General features: G+C 37.2%; 1 protein-coding gene across 2 annotated transcripts in view; it reads left to right on the top strand.

The window, feature by feature from the left end:
* Positions 1-5,256: 5,256 nt before the first annotated feature.
* Positions 5,257-20,659, top strand: part of LOC124303640 (RYamide receptor) — a 94,248-nt gene continuing 78,845 nt past the window's right edge. For both annotated transcript variants that reach the window (XM_046761111.1, XM_046761112.1), the window contains exons 1-5: positions 5,257-5,290; positions 5,532-5,877; positions 16,450-16,865; positions 17,225-17,475; positions 19,219-19,378. In XM_046761111.1, coding sequence (XP_046617067.1) covers positions 16,494-16,865; positions 17,225-17,475; positions 19,219-19,378 — 783 coding nt within the window. In that variant the 5' untranslated portion in view covers positions 5,257-5,290; positions 5,532-5,877; positions 16,450-16,493. The remainder of the gene's footprint in view (positions 5,291-5,531; positions 5,878-16,449; positions 16,866-17,224; positions 17,476-19,218; positions 19,379-20,659) is intronic.

Raw genomic sequence — 20,659 nt, 5'->3', positions numbered from 1 at the left:
ATTATATTGTGGGTGAACACACGAGTCTTCTTCCTGTGTAACGTGATCAGCGGAGAAACGAGGCGAAATTCATTCGAGGTGTCTATGGATTAATCGACTCTGTCTCTCTTTCACACATATACGCGCGCACGCACGAAACATGTAATATATCGAATACACACACGTGCAATTGCCACCATCGTGACGAAGGTTTTTGTGTTGCGATATTTGTTCACACTTGTAGTAAAATAATTTGTGTGTTTCACGGGATTCTAATTTGTTTACACACTCATTTGTGTTCCTGTATTTTTTTTTTTTTTTTTATTTTTTTTGATTTTATTTCCTTATTTTCCTCACAAGTTTCTCGCGACTATCCTTTGATTCACAGATCGTATCTTTTTACAAAGTATACTTTTTAAACCAGTACTTTGAAGAAAGTTTTACGTACGTGAATAAAAAGAAAATTGTAATAATTATACACTGAGAAAAATTTCATTTGTTACATCGGATGTACATGTCTGATAGCTTAATAAAATAAATATAGAAGAATGTTGCATTGAGTTTCCGCGGGTGAAATAATCGCGGTAGCGATGATCGTACACAGCTCGTCGAAATTGTCGCGAGATCGAAGATGATCAAGTGACGATTGTTACAGTTATTAATATCAACTTTTCGCAACGAGTATCGTCACTTGATTCGATTCATTGGTCAGATATTAATGTAACAGCAATCAATCGTGTACCACTTGTACGTACATATGTCAACGACGATGCACGCTATATATGTATATACGAGGTATTTCACGGAATCGATGAATTTGACAAACCGCAATCGAAGCCGATGACCATGATACGCAATCATGTAGTTGATTGGGATCAAGTTGAGAGAGAATCTTGCATATCATCTGCATGTATAATTATCCTCGTTGACTCGCTGCAGTTGAACGTATTATCGGATCGCATATCGAAATTACAGTTATACTCACTGCAGGAAAGCTTGGATAATAATTAAGCAGAGTGCAAATCGGGGTAGTTAATTTATTACTTAATTGACAATTCACGATTATCCTCCAGACCCAGAAATTCAATCAGTTATAATTGATATGCCCGTTCGTACGTGGAATTATATATATACATACATACGTACTGCATTGACAGCAATAATTCAAGTGGTCCAAATTCACCAACATCGATACATTTCTTTTAACAAATTTACTAGGAAATATAAACGCGCACAATTAAGTATTCAGTATTCATTGTAACAGGTAGAGAAATAGCTGATTTTCTTGGGTTTTTTATTCGATGGTTAAAATACCCAAATCGGTTTGATTTGATTTACGTCACTTATGAAGAACAGAAAATAATTTTTTCACATTTATTTGTTTTTTGTTTTTTTAATATTTTTTTAACGATTGAAAATGTTTGAAAAAAAGCGTCCTCTCGGTGTACACTTCCTGCGGCCTCAAATGTTATCTGAAACAAAATTTGTAAAAAGATTATTAGTCAGTGTGAAAGCTGCTATCTTGTTGTAAAAGTTTCTTCTTTTTTTTTTCTTCTTTGTTTAGTCGAAATTGACAAAATGGCAGTAGTTTTAAAAAAAAAGTATGAGTGTAAACCGTTTTGAAAAACCACGTTCCGAGAAAAATGCGTTTTAAGTTTCGAGTGCAGAATTTTGATATAAATTGTCAAATTACGATCAATCAAAAATTTTATGAAAATTCGACACTAGAACGTTCCCTCAAGTATCGCACATCTGTCTGAAATGCCAACCTTGTTGTACGTTGAGGGATAAGATGGCGTGTATGGTTTTTGTTTAAAACCTCGCAAAGGGAGCGTAGGTGTAATATAATTACGTATTATATCTGTAGGAGCGAGGGTGTCTGCCTCCCATCTGGATTTGACGTGTGTATAATTTTCATGAGGAAATTCAAGGAGGGAAGATACGGACCGTATACAGGGTGTCTCATTGTAATCAATCCAGTCGAATGTCTCGAAAATCAAAAGTGTGAGTGAAAAATGTTTCAGAAAAGAGTTGTCAGCTTCGAAGGAGGAAAAAAGATGAGAGTGTCAGATTTCTCGTGATCAGATGACGGTTCACTTGTTTTTTTTTTTTTTTTTAAGCCGAACAGCATATTTTTTTCATCGGCTTCTGAAAGGGTGTTACATTCCGCATCAGAAAATTCATCTTTACCACCTAAACTCGACCGGTGGTGAGATACGAGCCGGTCAAGTTGCCGCGGAGGGTTTTTGTCGTACTTGGTTGATGAGTTTTGCATGTTCAGCAGGATTCGCAGAGGCGTGCATCTGACAGGAGCAGCGACGCGAACGCTTCCACTTACCTTTTCTTTCCAATTATTTACAACTTTTTTCAAGTTTTGTCTTTAATTTTATGGATTGTATCATTTTTTTAAATACATGTTTCAAATTTTTCAGTTTATATTTTTGTTAATTCAAAATTTCCTCGTTTCAAGTATTTTTAAAAGAATGTTTGCCTGTCTTATCAGAAACTTTGAAAATAAAACGTTGTTCGTGAACCGTATCCAGGATAGCAAATTATCGCATTGTCAAGCGGGGCGTCCCGCTATTTCGAGAGCCGTGCTACAATCCGTAGTCGAACAATTTCAAAGGAGAGCTCAACGGTGCATTGAAATGCGCGGAAATGGTTTCGAACATTTATTGAAGTGATTTATGTGACTGCAAGCAATTTGCTACCGTAAATATGGTTTACAAATAATTTTTCATTTTCAAAGTTTCCAAAAAAATAAACAAACATTCTTTTAAATATACTTGAAGTGAAACAATTTCAAATTAATAAAATTGAAGCTCAAAAATTAAAATCATAAATTGAAATGATCAAATAATCCAGAAAATTGAAAATAAAAGTACTTGCTGATGCAAAATTTGATGCCCCTTCAGATGCCGATGAAATAAAGATGTACTATTTTTTTTTAATAAAGCCAAATTGACCTTCATCTGACCTCGGCGGGTCCACTCACGGCAAATCTGACATTTCCATCTTCTTTTCCCTTCCGAATCTTACAGCTTTTGTCTGAAACATTTTTTATTCACACTTTTGGTTTTCGGGATATTCGACTGGATCGATTAAAACGATGCACCTTGCATATATGTATCTCAAGTCTCTAGACACGTGCCATAATGAACCACCGTAGGCGAAATGTCAGTCTCAAAATTTTTAAATAGAAACAGGGACCCGAATATATCAGTATGTCTTGACTTTTTTTTCACATTTTTTCTCTCACTTCGTTTTCCTCCTGTTCTTGTTTTTCTTTCGCATGACGATGAAAATTCAACTATATTAATTATTAAAGCTGTTCCGTGCTGTTATTTCAATTCATTATTATATTGGAATATCAATAGATTCGAAAATTTCATCTACATTGATAAACAATTTGTGAAATGATATGAAGGATTGATTTATTTATATCATCTGTATTTCACATTATGTATATTTATATTCATTCCATCTTCCGTTTTATTGCCGTATTTCAAACGACTTACAATCAATTTTTCTCATTATTATTATCATCATCATTGTTAAAAATTATTCACATTCTTCGCTGGATAACTCTAAAGTATATTTTCATTAACCACTTTCCCGGCAAATATTCTTTTTCTGAAAAATAACGGGACAAAAGTATTATCAAATTTTTTCGTCGCAAAAAATGTCCAGTCATTAATATTCATAGTTCCACTATCCGTGCAAACTTCTCACCGATAATAATAATAATGATCGCAAAAAATGAACTCCTTACACAGCTAGTCCGAATTGCAAAATTAGACGCAAAATTAAATCGTTTCGAGAGAAAATTGTGAAAAAAAAACATTCGCACGATTTTCAGAGTATATTTATCTCTATGTAGCTGAATGCAGAAAATGCAGATTCATATCGGTGCAATGTCGGAACTGTTATTTCAGTTATCGCGGAAACTAATGATTTTATTTACACCGTATTACAAGGTAGCGAGAAGGGCGCGCTTTGTTTATATTTTCGACGCGCGTGATCAAATTCTTATCCTCTTGTGCGGCTGTGCGGTGAAACGTGAATTTCCCTCTCGAGTTTGGTCGCCGTTCAGTCCCGCGCTGAACGTTCAGACTCGATGAAATCCGGCTCTCTGCGCTCCTTGTCAGTCTAGCTTCGACTCTGCCCAGGTGAACTTCGCCGTAGAAATCAAAATCAAAGTCGAAATTCGAAAAGCCAATTCCAAGTATTCGTCGTTCATTGGTATAAACAATTGTCTCGTACGAATATACGATAATTGCTGTTGTTATTGTTATTTTTGGCAGAGATTTGCGATATTCACTTTGTACGATGAATTCATCGGCATGTGGCATGATATAATTTTATGCGATATGCAAACATCTTTATGGCAATATTTTGCTCTTTATCAATCATCATTTTCGTCCGGAAAAACGTACTTATTTCATCCTTCAAATAAGACGCGACACTTGTTACGCAATATATTGTCACACTGTTATAGCCATTTTTGTTTACTTGAATATTTATTTATTTATTTGTTTATTTATTTATTTATTTTTTTTTGTTCAAATTTACTTGCTATTTCGAGGGAAAATTTTTGTCGATTATTTTTAATCAAATTTCTGTTTTACGTATACCTATTTTTAAAATTTCAAACTTTTGTTGTTACATCCGCTTCTGCTCTGTTAGGATTTTTCAGTCCTCCTTCTTTCAATCGATCCATTTTCATTCATTTATTCTATTGTTGGTTTTATTCGTTGGAATTTAGAAAATTCTCAGCTCAAATTGCACTTCTCTCAATACTATTCAAGTGTTCTTTGATTTTCATTCAGGGTTTTTTTTCATTATACACAGTATGAATCGCTTTTATCGATAGAAAAACAGTGATAACAACAATAATAGCAATAATTTTCGAACAATGAATGACCCGAAACAATTTTTTATCTTTCTCATTATCTTGTTTAATTTGAATAACTGGCGAAGACAAATACTTGTAAAGTCATATCTTTCGCGATCGGGATAAAATTCGATTCGGATAATATTTAAGGAGGATTGGTCAACGAAAAAGAAGCATGTGTATGGTGCGCGTCCAAGAAACGTATAAACTGCAGCCTGTGATCAATCGTAGTGAAAATGATTAAATAACAATAATAATAGTTGACCAGTGCTACAAAATAAAAAAAAAAATAAAAAAAACATCCTGAAATATTTATAAAATATGACGTTCGCGATTTTTTTTCGTTCTTTCTTTAATAGAGAAGTGAAGACGAAGAGGTAATAGTAATAAAAACAAAAATCAGGTGAAGTATCGGATGTACGTGATGTCGAAACAAAAAAAGAAAAAGAAAAAAATTTGCCAACTATGATATGTAAAAAAATTCATTTCTATTGTCCAAAACTGATTGAATTTTTTTCTTGTTGTCATTTGAATCGGAATTAATTTTGCTTGTCTTTTATTTATTTATTTATTTTTTTATTGTTCCTAACCGTTTGCTTTCATTTCCAATAAATGTTGCTTAGATCGATATTGTTATTTAAACGACGATACCACGCAGGTAATACAGATGCGGAACAATTTTAATAATCAATTATCTCAATCGCTGATTCAGTGTACAGTAAGGAGATTGATGACAATCGATAATAATAACGCCGATGGTTATAGTGATCGTAATGATGATGAAAGTGGTGTCGCCCATGTTGACAAAATTGAACGAAACGATCAACGACCGCTCCTTCAAGTTTACACATGGTGATTGGCCCTCGATGTGAAGGTTGCGTTGAAAATTGCCAACGCAAAATTTCTACGCACGGTGTTCACGGATTTTCCTATCTTCCGTGGAGCCCGGATTATCGACGAACAGCCGACGGATCATCCATTTGCAAACCGATATTCGGTGATAAGTGAGTTACGTTTTATACCTGTTGAGCCATTCGTTTACTATTCGTTATGTATTGTTTCCATACATGTACACACGCTTGTTTGCTGTAATTTACCACGCGACGTGTTTACTCGGAGATTGAATACTTTCGCTATACGTGTAACGTGTCAAGACTTTTGTGTACCCTGAGTATACGATTCAGTTTGAACAATTGATTAACTTACTCCGTTTCTTTGATTTCGTTTTGATTTATAGAATCGTTCGATTTTTTTTTCCCCCTCTCCGAAATCTGAGTAGGGTCAGAAGTATCGAGGAACTGTTTTAACAGATTTAATTTTCTACGAAAGGAACTTACTGTGTATTCGATTTTTTTGGGTTAAACGAGACTTGTGTTTTTTTTTTCATTCTTTCTTAACCCCGAAAATTACCGTTAATTATCGTTGAAAAAAGAACGAGATTAAACAGCAATCAACAATCGTCCATTTTGTTTGTTTCATTTTGTTGTGTTTGAAAACACACTTCGTGTTTGACAATTTTTACAAAAATTATAATCGAAAGATAACAATTATTTTTCACCCTGGTAAAATACAAAAGAAGTATTTAAATTGTAATTTATATTAGCTTTTTCACTTTTTGTCGAAAAATATTGCTTCGTATCCAAGTTACCTGAAATTGAAGGTTTTTTTTTTTCTTTCTTTTCGTTGTAACTCGAAAATTTGAATTCTTAGGTCTAAAAGAATATTTTTCGTCACGTTTTCAAGTTTCATTAGTTTTCTTTTAACGCACGTATAATATATTTATTCTCTTTTCCTTTCGAATTTGCACAAAAATACTTGCAATTATCAGGAATGATTAACTATTTTCAAACAATTTCACATCTGTTTCCAGCCGTTCAGCTTTTCTCTTTATTCCCCTACCATATTTTTCTTCGTGCAAAATAATTCAGCAAATAATATTATACGTACTAGGTACAGTGTATATTACACAAGTGTAGTGCAATCTGGCAGTAAGGAACTTCTCTTCTTTCGACAGCCTTACAAGTTAGGGATGTACTAAGTTTTTTTCAAGTTGTTTTCTTAACTTACGTAACATCTGAAAGTGAATTACTGCCACGCTTAAAAGAGTAATTCTATAAGATGTCCGTTGATTAGGTGGCGAGTGAAGTAAAGAACTTCTTTGCTGCTTGGCGTATAGACGATATAGAAGGTAGCAGGTGTTATTTAAAAATGCTCATATTTTTAGAAACATTATTTATTGTCAATTTGAAATATTATCTTATATTGAAATGCCTTTTGTATTTCCTAAATTACACGGTAATTGCAGTTGGAGCTTGAATTCGTTATGTGATACACGACCGTTTAAAATTAATTAATCCACTTGCATGATCAAATATACATGAGAATCGTTTTCAATCGGTGAAAATGTGACAATAATAATAATAATAATAACAATGATAATAGTAACAACGAAGAACCAAAAGAAGCGATGACAGGAAACTCTCGGGTTACAATCACACGTGACTTGATCAAAATTGAATTTATTTTTTTAACCACCCGTTGTATATATACGTAATACAAACTACCGTATAAAAATTTATACCACAGTTGAAACGACGGAGAGCAAAAAAAAAAAAATAAAAAATCAAACTCAAAATCGGATTGCTGCTGATCATGCGGAATTTCATTGATAGTCGGTGCAATAATGCGCGCAGTTTTTCCAAATATTTAAAGAATAGTTCTTTATTAATGTTTTTTTTTTTGTTCCTTCGAAATGTTTACGTTAAATTTTTTTTCCTCTATTTTATTTTACTATTTCTTTCTTTGCTGAAGGTTGTAATTTAAATAAATTATTAAAATTCAACGATGTTCAGTTAATTTAATCAATTACGTTATACGAATACGTAATGCTATTATACGTATAATTGAGATGAAAATTGATAAATTTCTTCTTTTTTTTTCCTCGCTTACTCAGGAATTCACTACGTGCTATTTTTATATCCTGTTTCATTAGTGCATTGTTTTTTTGTTAATTCAACTTTATTTTCCCGTATTCCCCTCATGATTCATCTTCTTTTTTTTCCCTCATATTGACATATAACCGTTATTGTCGAATGTAATCTTACAAAGGTTCGACATTTCAACCCCCGACGAATATTTATCATATATCTATAAAATATACAACACAGCTTAGCCCAATTATTCGATTACGCAAAGGTGCGTTATATATAATTAGCGACAAGCAGCTATGGCGTCAGAGACGATTAGGGCCATATATGTATATGTGTAACGGATACATATGTATGTATATATGGTACATATACGTATATGTGTGCGTCATTCGTATGTCATGTATAAGCGTGGGGATCCGAATGTCAGATTTGCGATAGCGTATCTTTATCGCTTCAGCTTTCTAAATAATTGATTTGATCCCTGCTTCAATATGTGTGGGGGTGTCGCCAAATTGCCTATACCTCGTTAAAATCCCACCGAGAATTTCTTTGCCGGAAGCTCGTCCGACGCATACTTTTTGAATTAAAAGCGACAGTGACCGGTTAAACCGAGAGCTGATTAACCAGGTTCAATATTTTAAACGGTTAAACCGGAAAAACTGTCGATCGCAACAATTTCAACATAAGTTGATACTCCAGATCCGCGTCACTCAAAAATCGGACTTTGATGAATTATTTAAAACTACTGAAAAATTTTCGTCGCAATTACCCTAAACGTGAACAGGAAGCGTTGTTCCGATGACTTCGAGCCAGCTTGATTGAATGATTAATTACGTACCGAACTTCTCGCGGCGTAGAAATAATCCAAGATCCCTATCACGGAGCGATAATTCGGACTATTTTGTGACATCGAATCTCACGTTTCCCGATTTATTTAGAGCTTTGTTTTTATTTTAATTCGTCGACGTATGTTTCGTAGTGTCGTCAAGCCGGGGATACAAACAACAATACCGAGGTCAGCAGAGTGGGGGAGAAGTGCCGATGTGTAATTCGTGAATGATTAATAATAATTTACCTAGGCGATCGAAACGGCAATTTCCATGGCGGCAAATCCAGATGAAATGCTGCACTCGAATCGGCCTGTCACTGTCGCTTTTAATTCGAAAAGTATGCGTCGGAGGAGCTTCCGGCAAACAGATTCTCGGTAGGATGTTAGCGAGGTATCACGGTGGCTAGTCCGTGGGAGGCAATTTAGTGGCACCCAAATGAAACAGTATATTTTTTCATCGGCGTCTGAAAGGACGTTACATTCCGCATCAGAAAATGCATCTTTACCACCTAAACTCGACCGGTGGTGAGATACGAGCCGGTCAAGTTGCCGCGGAGGGTTTTTGTCGTACTTGGTTGATGAGTTTTGCATGTTCAGCAGGATTCGCAGAGGCGTGCATCTGACAGGAGCAGCGACGCGAACGCTTCCACTTACCTTTGCTTTCCAATTATTTACAACTTTTTTCAAGTTTTATCTTTAATTTTCTTGATTGTATCATTTTTTTAAACACATGTTTCAAATTTTTCAGTTTATATTTTTGTTAAATAAAAATTTCTTCATTTCAAGTATTTTTAAAAGAATGTTTGCCTGTCTTATCAGAAACTTTGAAAATAAAACGTTGTTCGTGAACCGTATCCAGGATAGCAAATTATCGCATTGTCAAGCGGGGCGTCCCGCTATTTCGAGAGCCGTGCTACAATCCGTAGTCGAACAATTTCAAAGGAGAGCTCAACGGTGCATTGAAATGCGCGGAAATGGTTTCGAACATTTATTGAAGTGATTTATGTGACTGCAAGCAATTTGCTACCGTAAATATGGTTTACAAATAATTTTTCATTTTCAAAGTTTCCAAAAAAATAAACAAACATTCTTTTAAATATACTTGAAGTGAAAAAATTTCAAATTAATAAAATTGAAGCTCAAAAATTGAAATCATAAATTGAAATGATCAAATAATCCAGAAAATTGAAAATAAAAGTACTTTCTGATGCAAAATTTGATGCCCCTTCAGATGCCGATGAAATAAAGATGTACTATTTTTTTTTAATAAAGCCAAATTGACCTTCATCTGACCTCGGCGGGTCCACTCACGGCAAATCTGACATTTTCATCTTCTTTTCCCTTCCGAATCTTACAGCTTTTGTCAGAAACATTTTTTACTCACACTTTTGGTTTTCGAGACATTCGACTGGATTGATCGAGATGAGACACTCTGTATAAATCTCCGTTTCAACATTGACGTGTATGAGTTTGCTTCAGCGTAACGTTCAAATTTTACCCATCTTCCGATCAAAATAAATTATACTGCACGTGACATTTTTTTTTTTTTTTTGTATATAATGATATTCGTATAGGTAATACGTAGGTATGCCTCGTTATTGTTTGGGTTGTTTTTTTTTTATTTACTCCGTTTCCGACGAATGAAGACAAAATTTTAATATATGGTAAGATATTTATTTATACATGAAAAATGATAAATGATAAGTTAATTTTGTTGTTTCATTTTTTTCTTTCTCACCTCGCTAGAATCGAATTTCACGAATGATTTTCTACCTTTTTCGAAATTGAAACTTACCAAAGATTCGGCGTGTTTCATTTGCCAGTATATATATTATATATACATGTATATATTGTTGTTGGAATTCCGTGAAAAACGGAACCTGGGGAATCCGCGATCATTCCGGATGAAGGCCTATTTATTCTATGATGAATTCAAAGAAAACGGACGTTGCGGAGATTAATATTTATACATAGATTATCCGGGTAGCTATGACGTGCTAAAATACGTAGACAGAGAACATACCAAGGAAGTCGGCGTCTTAGATTTTATTTCCGTCTGACGGACATCGCTCTATGACGACGTTGCGCAATAATTAGCGGTGGGAGAAATAAGATAAAGAAAGAATAGGAGGGGAAGTTAAAGAAGAAGTAAAACACAAAGTTGACGTGCAGATGAAGATTAACATGTCGAAGAATCGAGCCGCGGAGAAAAAGCGGCACGGGAAATGGGAAAAATTCCAAGCTCACGCGATGTTTAAACCCGGATTATGTAATCCCCGAGTCGACTCTCAGACCCTCGTGTACGCCTGCAAGTCCTTAGTTTGGCAGGACCTGTGAAGAACTAACTTTGTATTGTAAAGAGAATCTATTCCAGACCCAAACTTGACCGATATTTCCGTTTCATCCACCTTCAGCTTCAAAGTAGGACATCTTTAAAACACCTACAGGTCCTTTGTAGCCTCAGAACTTGTACGAGTCCTCTATATCGTCTATATCCTCAAGGCTTCTACAGGTCCTTTACCATAGAGTGTGGAATTTGAGTGATTGAATATCTGGATAAATACTTTGAAAACATCGATGAAAAAAATGCTCGTTGCTTAGGTAATAATTAATGTAATTCAAATTTATATCACGAGTTATTAAAAATCTTAGGCTTGGGTCATTATTTATTATTTTGGTAATAGATAACGCATTACTATTTGAATTATTGTACTTTCGCAACCTTGGTCCCTTATCGAAAAAATTATAATAATAATGAAAATGACGTAGAATCAGACGTAAACGTGATTTGCAGCAATACTTTGAATTCTTTCAATCTACCAACAGAGGAGAGAGAAGCACTTTGAATAAATTTTATTTATCCTGAATAAAAAATATACATCTACATTTGAATCGAGTTCAAAATTATCACTTTGTACTATACATTTACATTTAATGGACGAATTTGACTTGTTAACGCCATAACGATTGTACATATAATCTACATATCTTACGCTTCTGACAGATGAAAGCTCGCCTTACTCACAATTGGATGAGTTTTTTTGTCTTGTTTATTAATTTTTCTTGTTCTTTTTTGCTCTGGGTTCAAAAGGTTCACGGTTGAATAAATTATACCGACCCTCTCATTGTTCGCACAATGTACAACGAAGCGAAAAACATTGTGTGACGGACAGTGAAAATTCTCAAAATTTCTCTTCATTTTCCTTCATTATATTCGGTGTATCGCGTCTTTGTTTGATTTTCGATTTTATTCTTCGCATTCTTTTATTATAAATAATTATTTTAATTTGATAATTACAATTTCAACCGTTGATTGGACCACTGGAGAAGAGAAAGTACAATATAAAAAAGTGCCTTTAATTTGCAGCATTTAATCGTTGTCACATTTTCGGTGCTCATGGAAATTTATACCGATTATTATACCTCGCATTATTACTGGCTACGAGAAACCGCGCTAAGTGATCAGCAGATTATGATTAGCGTGTGTATATACGATATGATATGAGGTATCATTTTTATTTATGAAATGTTATGATTACCCACCGATAATGGAGTAATTTGTGAGTAACGAGCTTGCGGTCAGCTCGGAGCTCACATATCGGCCAGAAACAATTTCGTGCATGCGGTTAATAATAATTTGTCAAACAGAAATTAGAAGATCAGTTATTATTGGCATGAAACGTTTACGAATCCGATCGATATTGAATAATTGCGATGAAATTAGCCAAAGAAAGCGGAAATTGTATGAAAATGGATATAAATAAAAGAAAAAAAAAAAAAAAACAATTTACCTAGGAACGATTTTCGCGTGGAAATAAAGTAAATTGATTTTACAGAGGCGATTAAAATTCCGGTGAGATTCTTTTTCTTTTTATTTTTCAAAAAGGGTCAGAATTATATAAATTGGCTGAAGAAAACTTTTGATGCTTCCCATTTTTCAGCTGCAGGAATGGAAATCGTCGGAAGTTCGAAGAAAGTTTCACGGCATTGTGTAATCTCGTCGAGTCTTGGGCGGGGAAATATTGACAACCCTGAAAGATGGTTTTTCAATAATTTTCTCGATCGTGATAGAATAATTAAGGAGGCTTATTATACCTACAAGTCTCCGCGGAATTTTTTCAACAATCACTCGTTATATAAAATGACTCAGTCGGTTCGTTGCGTTAGTTCGTTGTGAAAGATTCTTTTTTGAAAAATGGTCGAATTTATATGGTTGATTGATAGAAGAGGTTGTTTTTTTTTTTTTGTTTCTTTGCGCGAAGCGTGCAAGCTTTTCGAAAAATTTATGAAATTTTAACGACACGAATTTACGCTGCTAAAATTGAGCGGAAAAAATTTTCCCCCTCGAATTTTCACCACCGAATTTCAAGCGCGGTTATTAGTTGCTACGGTTTAATAATCGCGCGATTTCATATATACTTGTTACACGTATCTGGTGAATTTCAAAGCTCGATTAATAGCCGCGATCTGACGATGCGAGGATGATAAACTGCACGTATAAAAAGCACAGAGCGTTACACCGTACGCAATATTATAAAATATCTCCGCACTTAGTAGGCATCTCTTCTCTTTGCTTATAAAATGAGTTTAATAAATTTGTTATTTTATTATCATACCGTTTCTTTTCCATTTTTTCTTCTCGTTCTTTTTTCAAAATCGCAAATAAATCGCCTGCATTCGTGTTTATATGGATATTATTGCGTCATCGGTACAGTTTGATATTCTTTTGCCATCATGATTTATCATCTGAGCAGATATGATTTTCGAAAAAAAAAAAAAAAAAAAAAAAAAAAAACTAATGCTACGATCTGAATTTTTTCCCTGATACATTTTAGAAATATTTCAGCCACGTTATTCGTTGAATTGTATAATAATATAACGTGTCAGTATGACATGGAGTATAATATTTGATTCGAAATAACTTTGAAACGTGTTTGGAATTTGGAATTACGTTACAGATACTCCGCAAGTGTATAATTTTAGCTTCGTATTTTCTTCGCGTTCATAGCGTTAGCTGACGATCAGTCATTTCTTTGCCATGAATGTTTTTTTTTTTTTTTTCCTTTGCAAAATTCCCCGTTTAAAGAAGCTTTTTTCTATTTATGTAACATTCGAAACTCGCACGGTTCATTCCAATGTCGATTCTTCTCGTTGTTTCCCTTCGGAGGGGGCTTATCATTCACAACAAAGAACGGAAAAGGAAGCAAGAACCAAGAATGGATCAGAGGAGAAAAAAAGAATTGAAATTTCCCTCGATCGTGAAATGTAGTTACGTACTTATGTAAGAAACAGTTGTGGTCGGATGTGGTTGAAACGTTACAAGAACTTGACTTTTGTCTTCCGTTACCTCAAGATAAGCTGTTAATTAAAAATTGTTACAAACAAAACGGTTTTGCTCGCGTGTGGGTTGAAAGAAATTCGCAGTTTTTATTTTTAAATATTTGCGTATCAAAAGTGTAACACGAGAGTTTCTTACCGTACACGCCACGCGTTCCAAGACTATTTATACCCTACGACATTATATCAGCATCACTTATGCGGCTTTGATTCGGTAATTGATTTTGCAAAGTTAATGCATTACAGGTATAGATATACATACACTTGTAGCGTTAGCACGCGGAATGAAAACCGAACAAACAGACCTCAAGAACTTTGAAACAACTCCGTCAACTTCATCTCTTCGAAGTTGGCTGTACACGAAGTCTTAGAATTTCGCTGAGAGATCGCGAGACCGCGGTAAGAAACTGTATCAGAGGCTGCACTGTTAACCTAATTGAGACTCGCTCGAGTTGAAATTTTGGCAAAAGATTCGCTTATCACTTTTAATTTTTTAATGGCTTGATTATACGAAAGTCGAAGACAAGCTCGAGCCGGGATCATGAAGTTAGCCGGACGAATATACAGGTATATCCATTATAAAAATGAAATTTGGTACGGTTTCGTTTGAAGCTTCGTTTCATCCATCAAAGATTCATCACCATTTTTTTTTTCTTTTACTTTCATACGACCCTTCGTATTATATTTTCTTCGCGAATTCATGACGTGATTTCTGATTCCAATAATCTTTCTGCTTCTTTACTTCCGCACTACGTTTCCTGATTTTTTTCTTCTTTTGATTTTTACCGCACACCGAAACCTTTCTCGGAGAAAATGTATTAGTCAGTGTCCGTAGCCGACCCTTTTCCATCTCAGTTTTTTTCCCAGTTTCTTTTTTCGATTTGTTACTTTCTTTTCTCTTTATTTCATAGTGTCTATCCCTTATTCAACAGGAAGAATTAATTGTAAGTTCGCCTTTCTTTTCTCGTAACTTCATTCGTGTATTACAGAGGTTATGAAAAAGAAATACAGCCATGGAGAAAAAAAAAAATAATGCACGCTTGTAGAAACGTTGCAAAAATGTAAAGAGAATTTCGAGGGACGAAGAAGAGAGAAGGACGAGGAACTTAAGACGGATGAGGGGTGGGTGGTGGAGATGGTGGATTAGGAAAGAATTACGAAAGCAAAACAGCATTAATCCAGTTGAAATCAACTTGATTGCATCGCTCCTAATTCGACGTAATGAAGTTTTTATCACTTCTTCTAGGCAGGTACGCAGCAAGGGTGGGAGAGTGTTATTAATGGTCATGAAGGGAGCCGCTGAGGCGCACGGCTCTGTCGGCATTAAGGCGACCTGTAAAGAGTTCCGCTGAGAGGGAAGGGGTTAAAACCGGGTGGTTGTAAATGGGAAAACGGTTAATTGCAAGGCGCGGTTTTAATTTATTGCCTTATGAAGTTGCACGCAAGTTTTCTCTGAAAATGCTTTACACGGTTAGAAAATAAAATTTCCCAGTGATTCCATTCAAATTTTTAATTTCGCTTAACCATTTCTCAACGTATTGCTAAGTGAAAAAATGTAAAAGTTCCAAATTGAATTGCTGATATGATAGTTTAAGTATTAAAATTGAATGTAATTTATGTTATATCCACAAATAACACAAATAGAAGTCGGCTTGCTGGGAATATATCTTTAGTTAAAATTTTCTAACTGTGTACTAAATGAGAAACAAAAATAAAACCAGCAGCCGGTATACGGATATACATTTAAAAACAGCTGGTTGAATAATCTAACCAAGTAAAATGTTTCGGAACGAATTATATCGAAATAAGTACAAATTAGCTGTCGTAAACTGCAAATGAAAAGTCGGGAAAATTGTAGGAAAATTCTGATGATTACGATTTTTTTTTAAAGCTTGAGCTGTCGCCATTTTGTTACCAAAAATGGCAACATGTTTATAAAAATGATGTCGTATCTCCATCGAATTGTTAATTTCCTCTCCCAATTTCGATCTAATTGGTTCGCCGTTGTGTTCGGAATTCAGGATGTATGTAACCGGAAGTAGCAGAAGTTTTGACACGGCTGTACCGAATGTGTACTCGGTGTCTCACTAATACTGAATAACCAGAAAGGGTAGAACTCCAAAAAATTTCACGTATCATATTCAATTAATTTTTCACCCAATTTCCATCCAAATAGGTAAAAAACCATCTTCTAAAAATTATAAGATACAGAGTTTTCTGCGTACGAAAAAAAAAAAAAAAAAACGGATGTGCGAGTCACGAAACGTGAAACGTGTTTCCAAGTAGAAGAGAATATTTTGTTCCGAGTTGATGTTTTCCGCGATAAAAAAAGGAAAAAAAAAAATACCACGATAAAAGCACTTCGCTTTGCGGCGATGCCTAAGAATAAAAACACAAGAAAGAAAAAAAAACATGACACAAATTTGGCAACCGTCCGCCGACCTCTGACGATACAATATTGTTCCGTTTGTTTTTTTCAGATGCCTCTTCCGGACCGTGGCTGAAAGCGATAAGATTCGGATCGATGGAGGATTATGAACTCGGGGAATCACGGGCCGGTGGAAGTCAGGGGCCGTTCAACACTTCGCTGGGAAATGTGGGATGCGACGAGCCACCATTCAAAGGCGCTCTTCTGGCCACTGCCTGGTTTCAGGCAGTCATCTACTTCCTCTACAGCTCCATATTCCTCACGGCTCTCCTCGGCAACGGACTTGTTTGCTACGTTGTGTACAGCAGTCCGAGGATGCGCACGGTCACCAATTACTTCATAGCCAATCTAGCCGTCGGCGATATCCTGATGACCCTTTTCTGCGTGCCGACCAGCTTTGTCAGCACGCTTATACTCCAGTACTGGCCTTTTGGTCCTGAACTTTGTCCAGGTGTTAATTACTCCCAGGTAAATGCAGCGCGGTCATCAACTAAGACGGTTCCAGAAACATCCTCTCTTACAGATGGCCAACATCGTACGATGGTTTCCTCGAAGATGCGGTTCACCATCGTTGGGAAAATTCCCTTCGTGCTCACATTTATCGTTTCTGTTTATGTCGTTACAAGTAACAGTGCAGCAGTGCATGTGCAGTCATCGGAATAACTTCACAGAAAGCAAGAACAACGGCTGATGACGTTTTCACATTACCCTCCCAGAATTGTATTCTTCACTGATCGTGAAATATGAAAATCGTTAGGCAGCCGGTTGCACTGTGCGGCCTGGAAACTTTGCTTCAGAGCCGCACTTGCAACGTCATGTTTTTACAGGCGGTGTCGGTCTTGGTCAGCGCCTACACTCTGGTCGCGATAAGCGTTGACCGTTATACGGCGATAATGTGGCCGCTTAAGCCACGGATGACAAAACGCCAGGCCAAAATCGTCATCCTCTCGGTCTGGCTTGTGGCTTTGGCAACTGCCTCCCCCATCGCCGCCGTTTCTCGGCTTGTGCAGCCCGCCGAGCAGTTTGTCAAGTGCGAGAGATATATTTGCCACGAGGACTGGCCGACCAATGAATACAGGTAATTCTTTTCCCTTTGTTAGTTTCAGGGTGACTCCGACGATAATATGAAACTCATTCCCACGCAGCACACTTTTCGACTTCCCAACTATAGTTCGACCTATTAAAGTCGGCGTGACGTTAACGGATGAAGTGTTCGACTTACGATCAGAGAACTGGTAGAATGTTAAACAGGATGCGATAACGAGTGTCGATAAGCCTAAAGTCGAAACTTTGTCCAACAACGTCCTCAAAAACTTCGAGACCAAGACAAAGAACAAACAACCGCTAGATTCCGTATGGAAGTCGGAATAGTGAATGTTTACCTAACAGGATCAAAAAGATCTGATGATTATCGAGATTGCAAAATTTGAGTGGACTATTTGTTCATTATGATAAGTCGATGCGCAGTCAACTTTCGTTGAGAACCTAGCGAACATCCTTCGAGCGTGTTTTACTCGGGTTTCGATCGTCGCGATAAGATAACCAGGCGGTTTCCATTCCCGATGCAAAGCACGCATGCCTTACACCATTATGCTTCCTCTGTTCGAACACATCGGTGAAGTCCCTTCTTGGTATTCCCGACGGGGTTTAACGATACCCATAATACATGGTATTCCGATCACTCGGATTCACCGGAAGAGAGCCGCTACGGCACGAACGGATTCCCTGACTGTCCGTCATGGTTTTGTTGTGAAAGAATGGTAATCCCATCTCTTGGATTCTAAGGAAGGGCCGTAGGCATATATCAGGTGTGACATCATTCTTGGTAGAAGGCACGCTTAAGCCGAAGAGGGAAAGAAGATACCGAAAGAAAAGTAAAAAGTTGCCAGTGGTCAAACAATCAGGTATCAGAAGATTCACGGTGATTTTCCCGCGACTGCATGAAGCACAAGTCGGAGAGGGCTTATCGGGAATTTGGTGGATCGTCTAGCCGGGGTTAATGGAGCATCGCTGAGTGCGCAGTTGGTCACTAATCGCGTGTACCGACCAGCGTGGTGGGTCTAGAACTCTCCATCAGCATCGTGCAGGTTTTGGTAGTGTAATAATTGATTCTGAAGAGAGCGGTAGGCTGGAAGGTACGGTTTTTGTCAATCGTTACGGGAGATGGACGTGACCCCGCACTGGCAGACATAATTATCGTACGTAAAAGTCTTCTTAAAATAGTTACCCACCGCGCCCGGCTTTCCCGACGACTCCTCCACCTATCGTTGATCGCACTTTTTCTATATTTACATTCCGCCGACGTGCCTGCGATTGTTTATACTGCGTTTATATAGTCCGCATACTCCGGATTCGCCTTCGCGATTGTTGCATCAGAGCCGAGGATAAATAAATCCACGTTTAACGGTGTATGATGTACAGCCCGTCGGCGGAGGGACCTGAAACCAAAAGTTTGAATAGACTTTGCTATCGAAATCAGTTCGAGGTTTCGCCGTTTATAATAACGCGATGATGAATTTGGATCCTGCCCGCACCCGCCGACACGTAACGGTCGATTATCGCGCTCCGGAATCACAGGCCCGTTTCATTTCCCAGTCATAAATCATACTTCCGAACCGCCGACTCGATCCAGCAATTCATGTTCCTCCGATATCCCAGTCACGGAAAAAAGTTGAACGATACTCGACACGCAAATTTGCGGCTACCAGTCACTCCCATTTGCTATTTTCAATTCGCACGGTGATCCTGCAAGAATACTTGTGCCAGGGTCAACTCGTTATTCCACCTGTTCTACTGGTCCTTTAAGGAGCAATTCTTTCAGGTACTACTACTCCATGGCATTACTCGTAATGCAGTACCTGATCCCACTGCTCGTCCTGATGTTCACTTACACGAGCATCGCGGTTGTCGTATGGGGAAAGCAGATACCCGGTGAAGCCGAGAACACCAGGGACCAGAGGATGGCGCGCTCGAAAAGAAAGGTAGGAACTCTCGACTCTTGCTCCTCTCTCTAACAATAAGTTCTCCTATCCCATTCGGTGCGGTTTACACGCGTTAGCTTAGTTCTGCAACCGTCTCTCCCGTCTTGTCGACCTTTCGCGAGCAGAACTCCGCGCACTTAGACTTAACAGGATTCAGGAGCTTGTCGGCGCTAATTTGCCTGTATTGCTCCATGGACTCGGAAAGCGAAACACTGACAATGCAAAGAGAGCGAGAGAGAGAGAGAGAGAATTAGGGGAGGAAACTGGAGTGCGAATTGATCGAATCAAATCGTGTTCACCTTCGTCTTAGATACACATCGAAATTCCCACGTGTCAGCCATTCGGGCACGTGGAAGGCAAGGCTTTCGTTAAAGCAAGAACCGACCTGAGAATAGCTAACTCATACATACACTATCCAGTTTTCTAGGACCATTGTATAATCTACGTTGTTTATTTTTTGAAATCAAAGACCGACGGGAAAATTTTTTCGCGTTTGAGTGGCGATAAAAGATTTGTATACGTACTGAATCGACTACTCCTCATCCATCAATTCGTCCAACTCAATTTGCTTATTTGGAACCTATAGTACGACGGACATTATTTGAAAGCTTTTGCCTCCCAACTCTCGTTCCAAATTTTGTTCGATTTATTGTTAGTCCGCGGATGTAGAATTCTTTGCAAAAAGTAAAAAGCGGGTGGCGAAATCTGCAGGAAACGCATCCTCCGAACTTCCGCGATATCCGACGTAGACGGTATTCCGGGATGAATTGGTCACGTGTGTATCCCTGAGGAACGAGGATTCGGCGGAAATCGATACGGAGTTACCGAAGCAGGTAATCAGGAATGATACTCTGTTCATGTCCGGGCCGTCAGCCGTACACAAGATGCCCCCGTTTGACGGGATGTTGGTTGGCAGGTAAAGCAGAATTCCTCGGAATTGATGGTCACTCTTGACGTAACCCTGTTACGCCTTTGGAAGCCCGATGAACCGTTTTAGAGATTCAGACGAAGCTCGTGAATCGAAGGATCAAAAAGATTGATATCACGGCCGATGTTTATTAATGGTAAAAATGTGAAGCAATAATCGAACCGGAGTCAAGTCAGGCTTTAACGATTGGGAATGTAAAATGGCTACACAACGCGTATGCAAGGCTGAAATGTCGAATTTCCAATCGTGCAGGAAGTCGAGAAATACAAATTACAAATGGAGAAAGCTGAAATTATAGAAATCCAAAATACACAACCGTCATAAATTCTATAATTTCCACATGTAATTATTCT

This window comes from Neodiprion virginianus, chromosome 4 (genome assembly GCF_021901495.1).
Source record: "Neodiprion virginianus isolate iyNeoVirg1 chromosome 4, iyNeoVirg1.1, whole genome shotgun sequence".
Lineage (NCBI taxonomy): Eukaryota > Metazoa > Arthropoda > Insecta > Hymenoptera > Diprionidae > Neodiprion > Neodiprion virginianus.
Note: the sequence above shows the minus strand (reverse complement) of the source record. Positions and strands in the feature narration are given on the sequence as shown.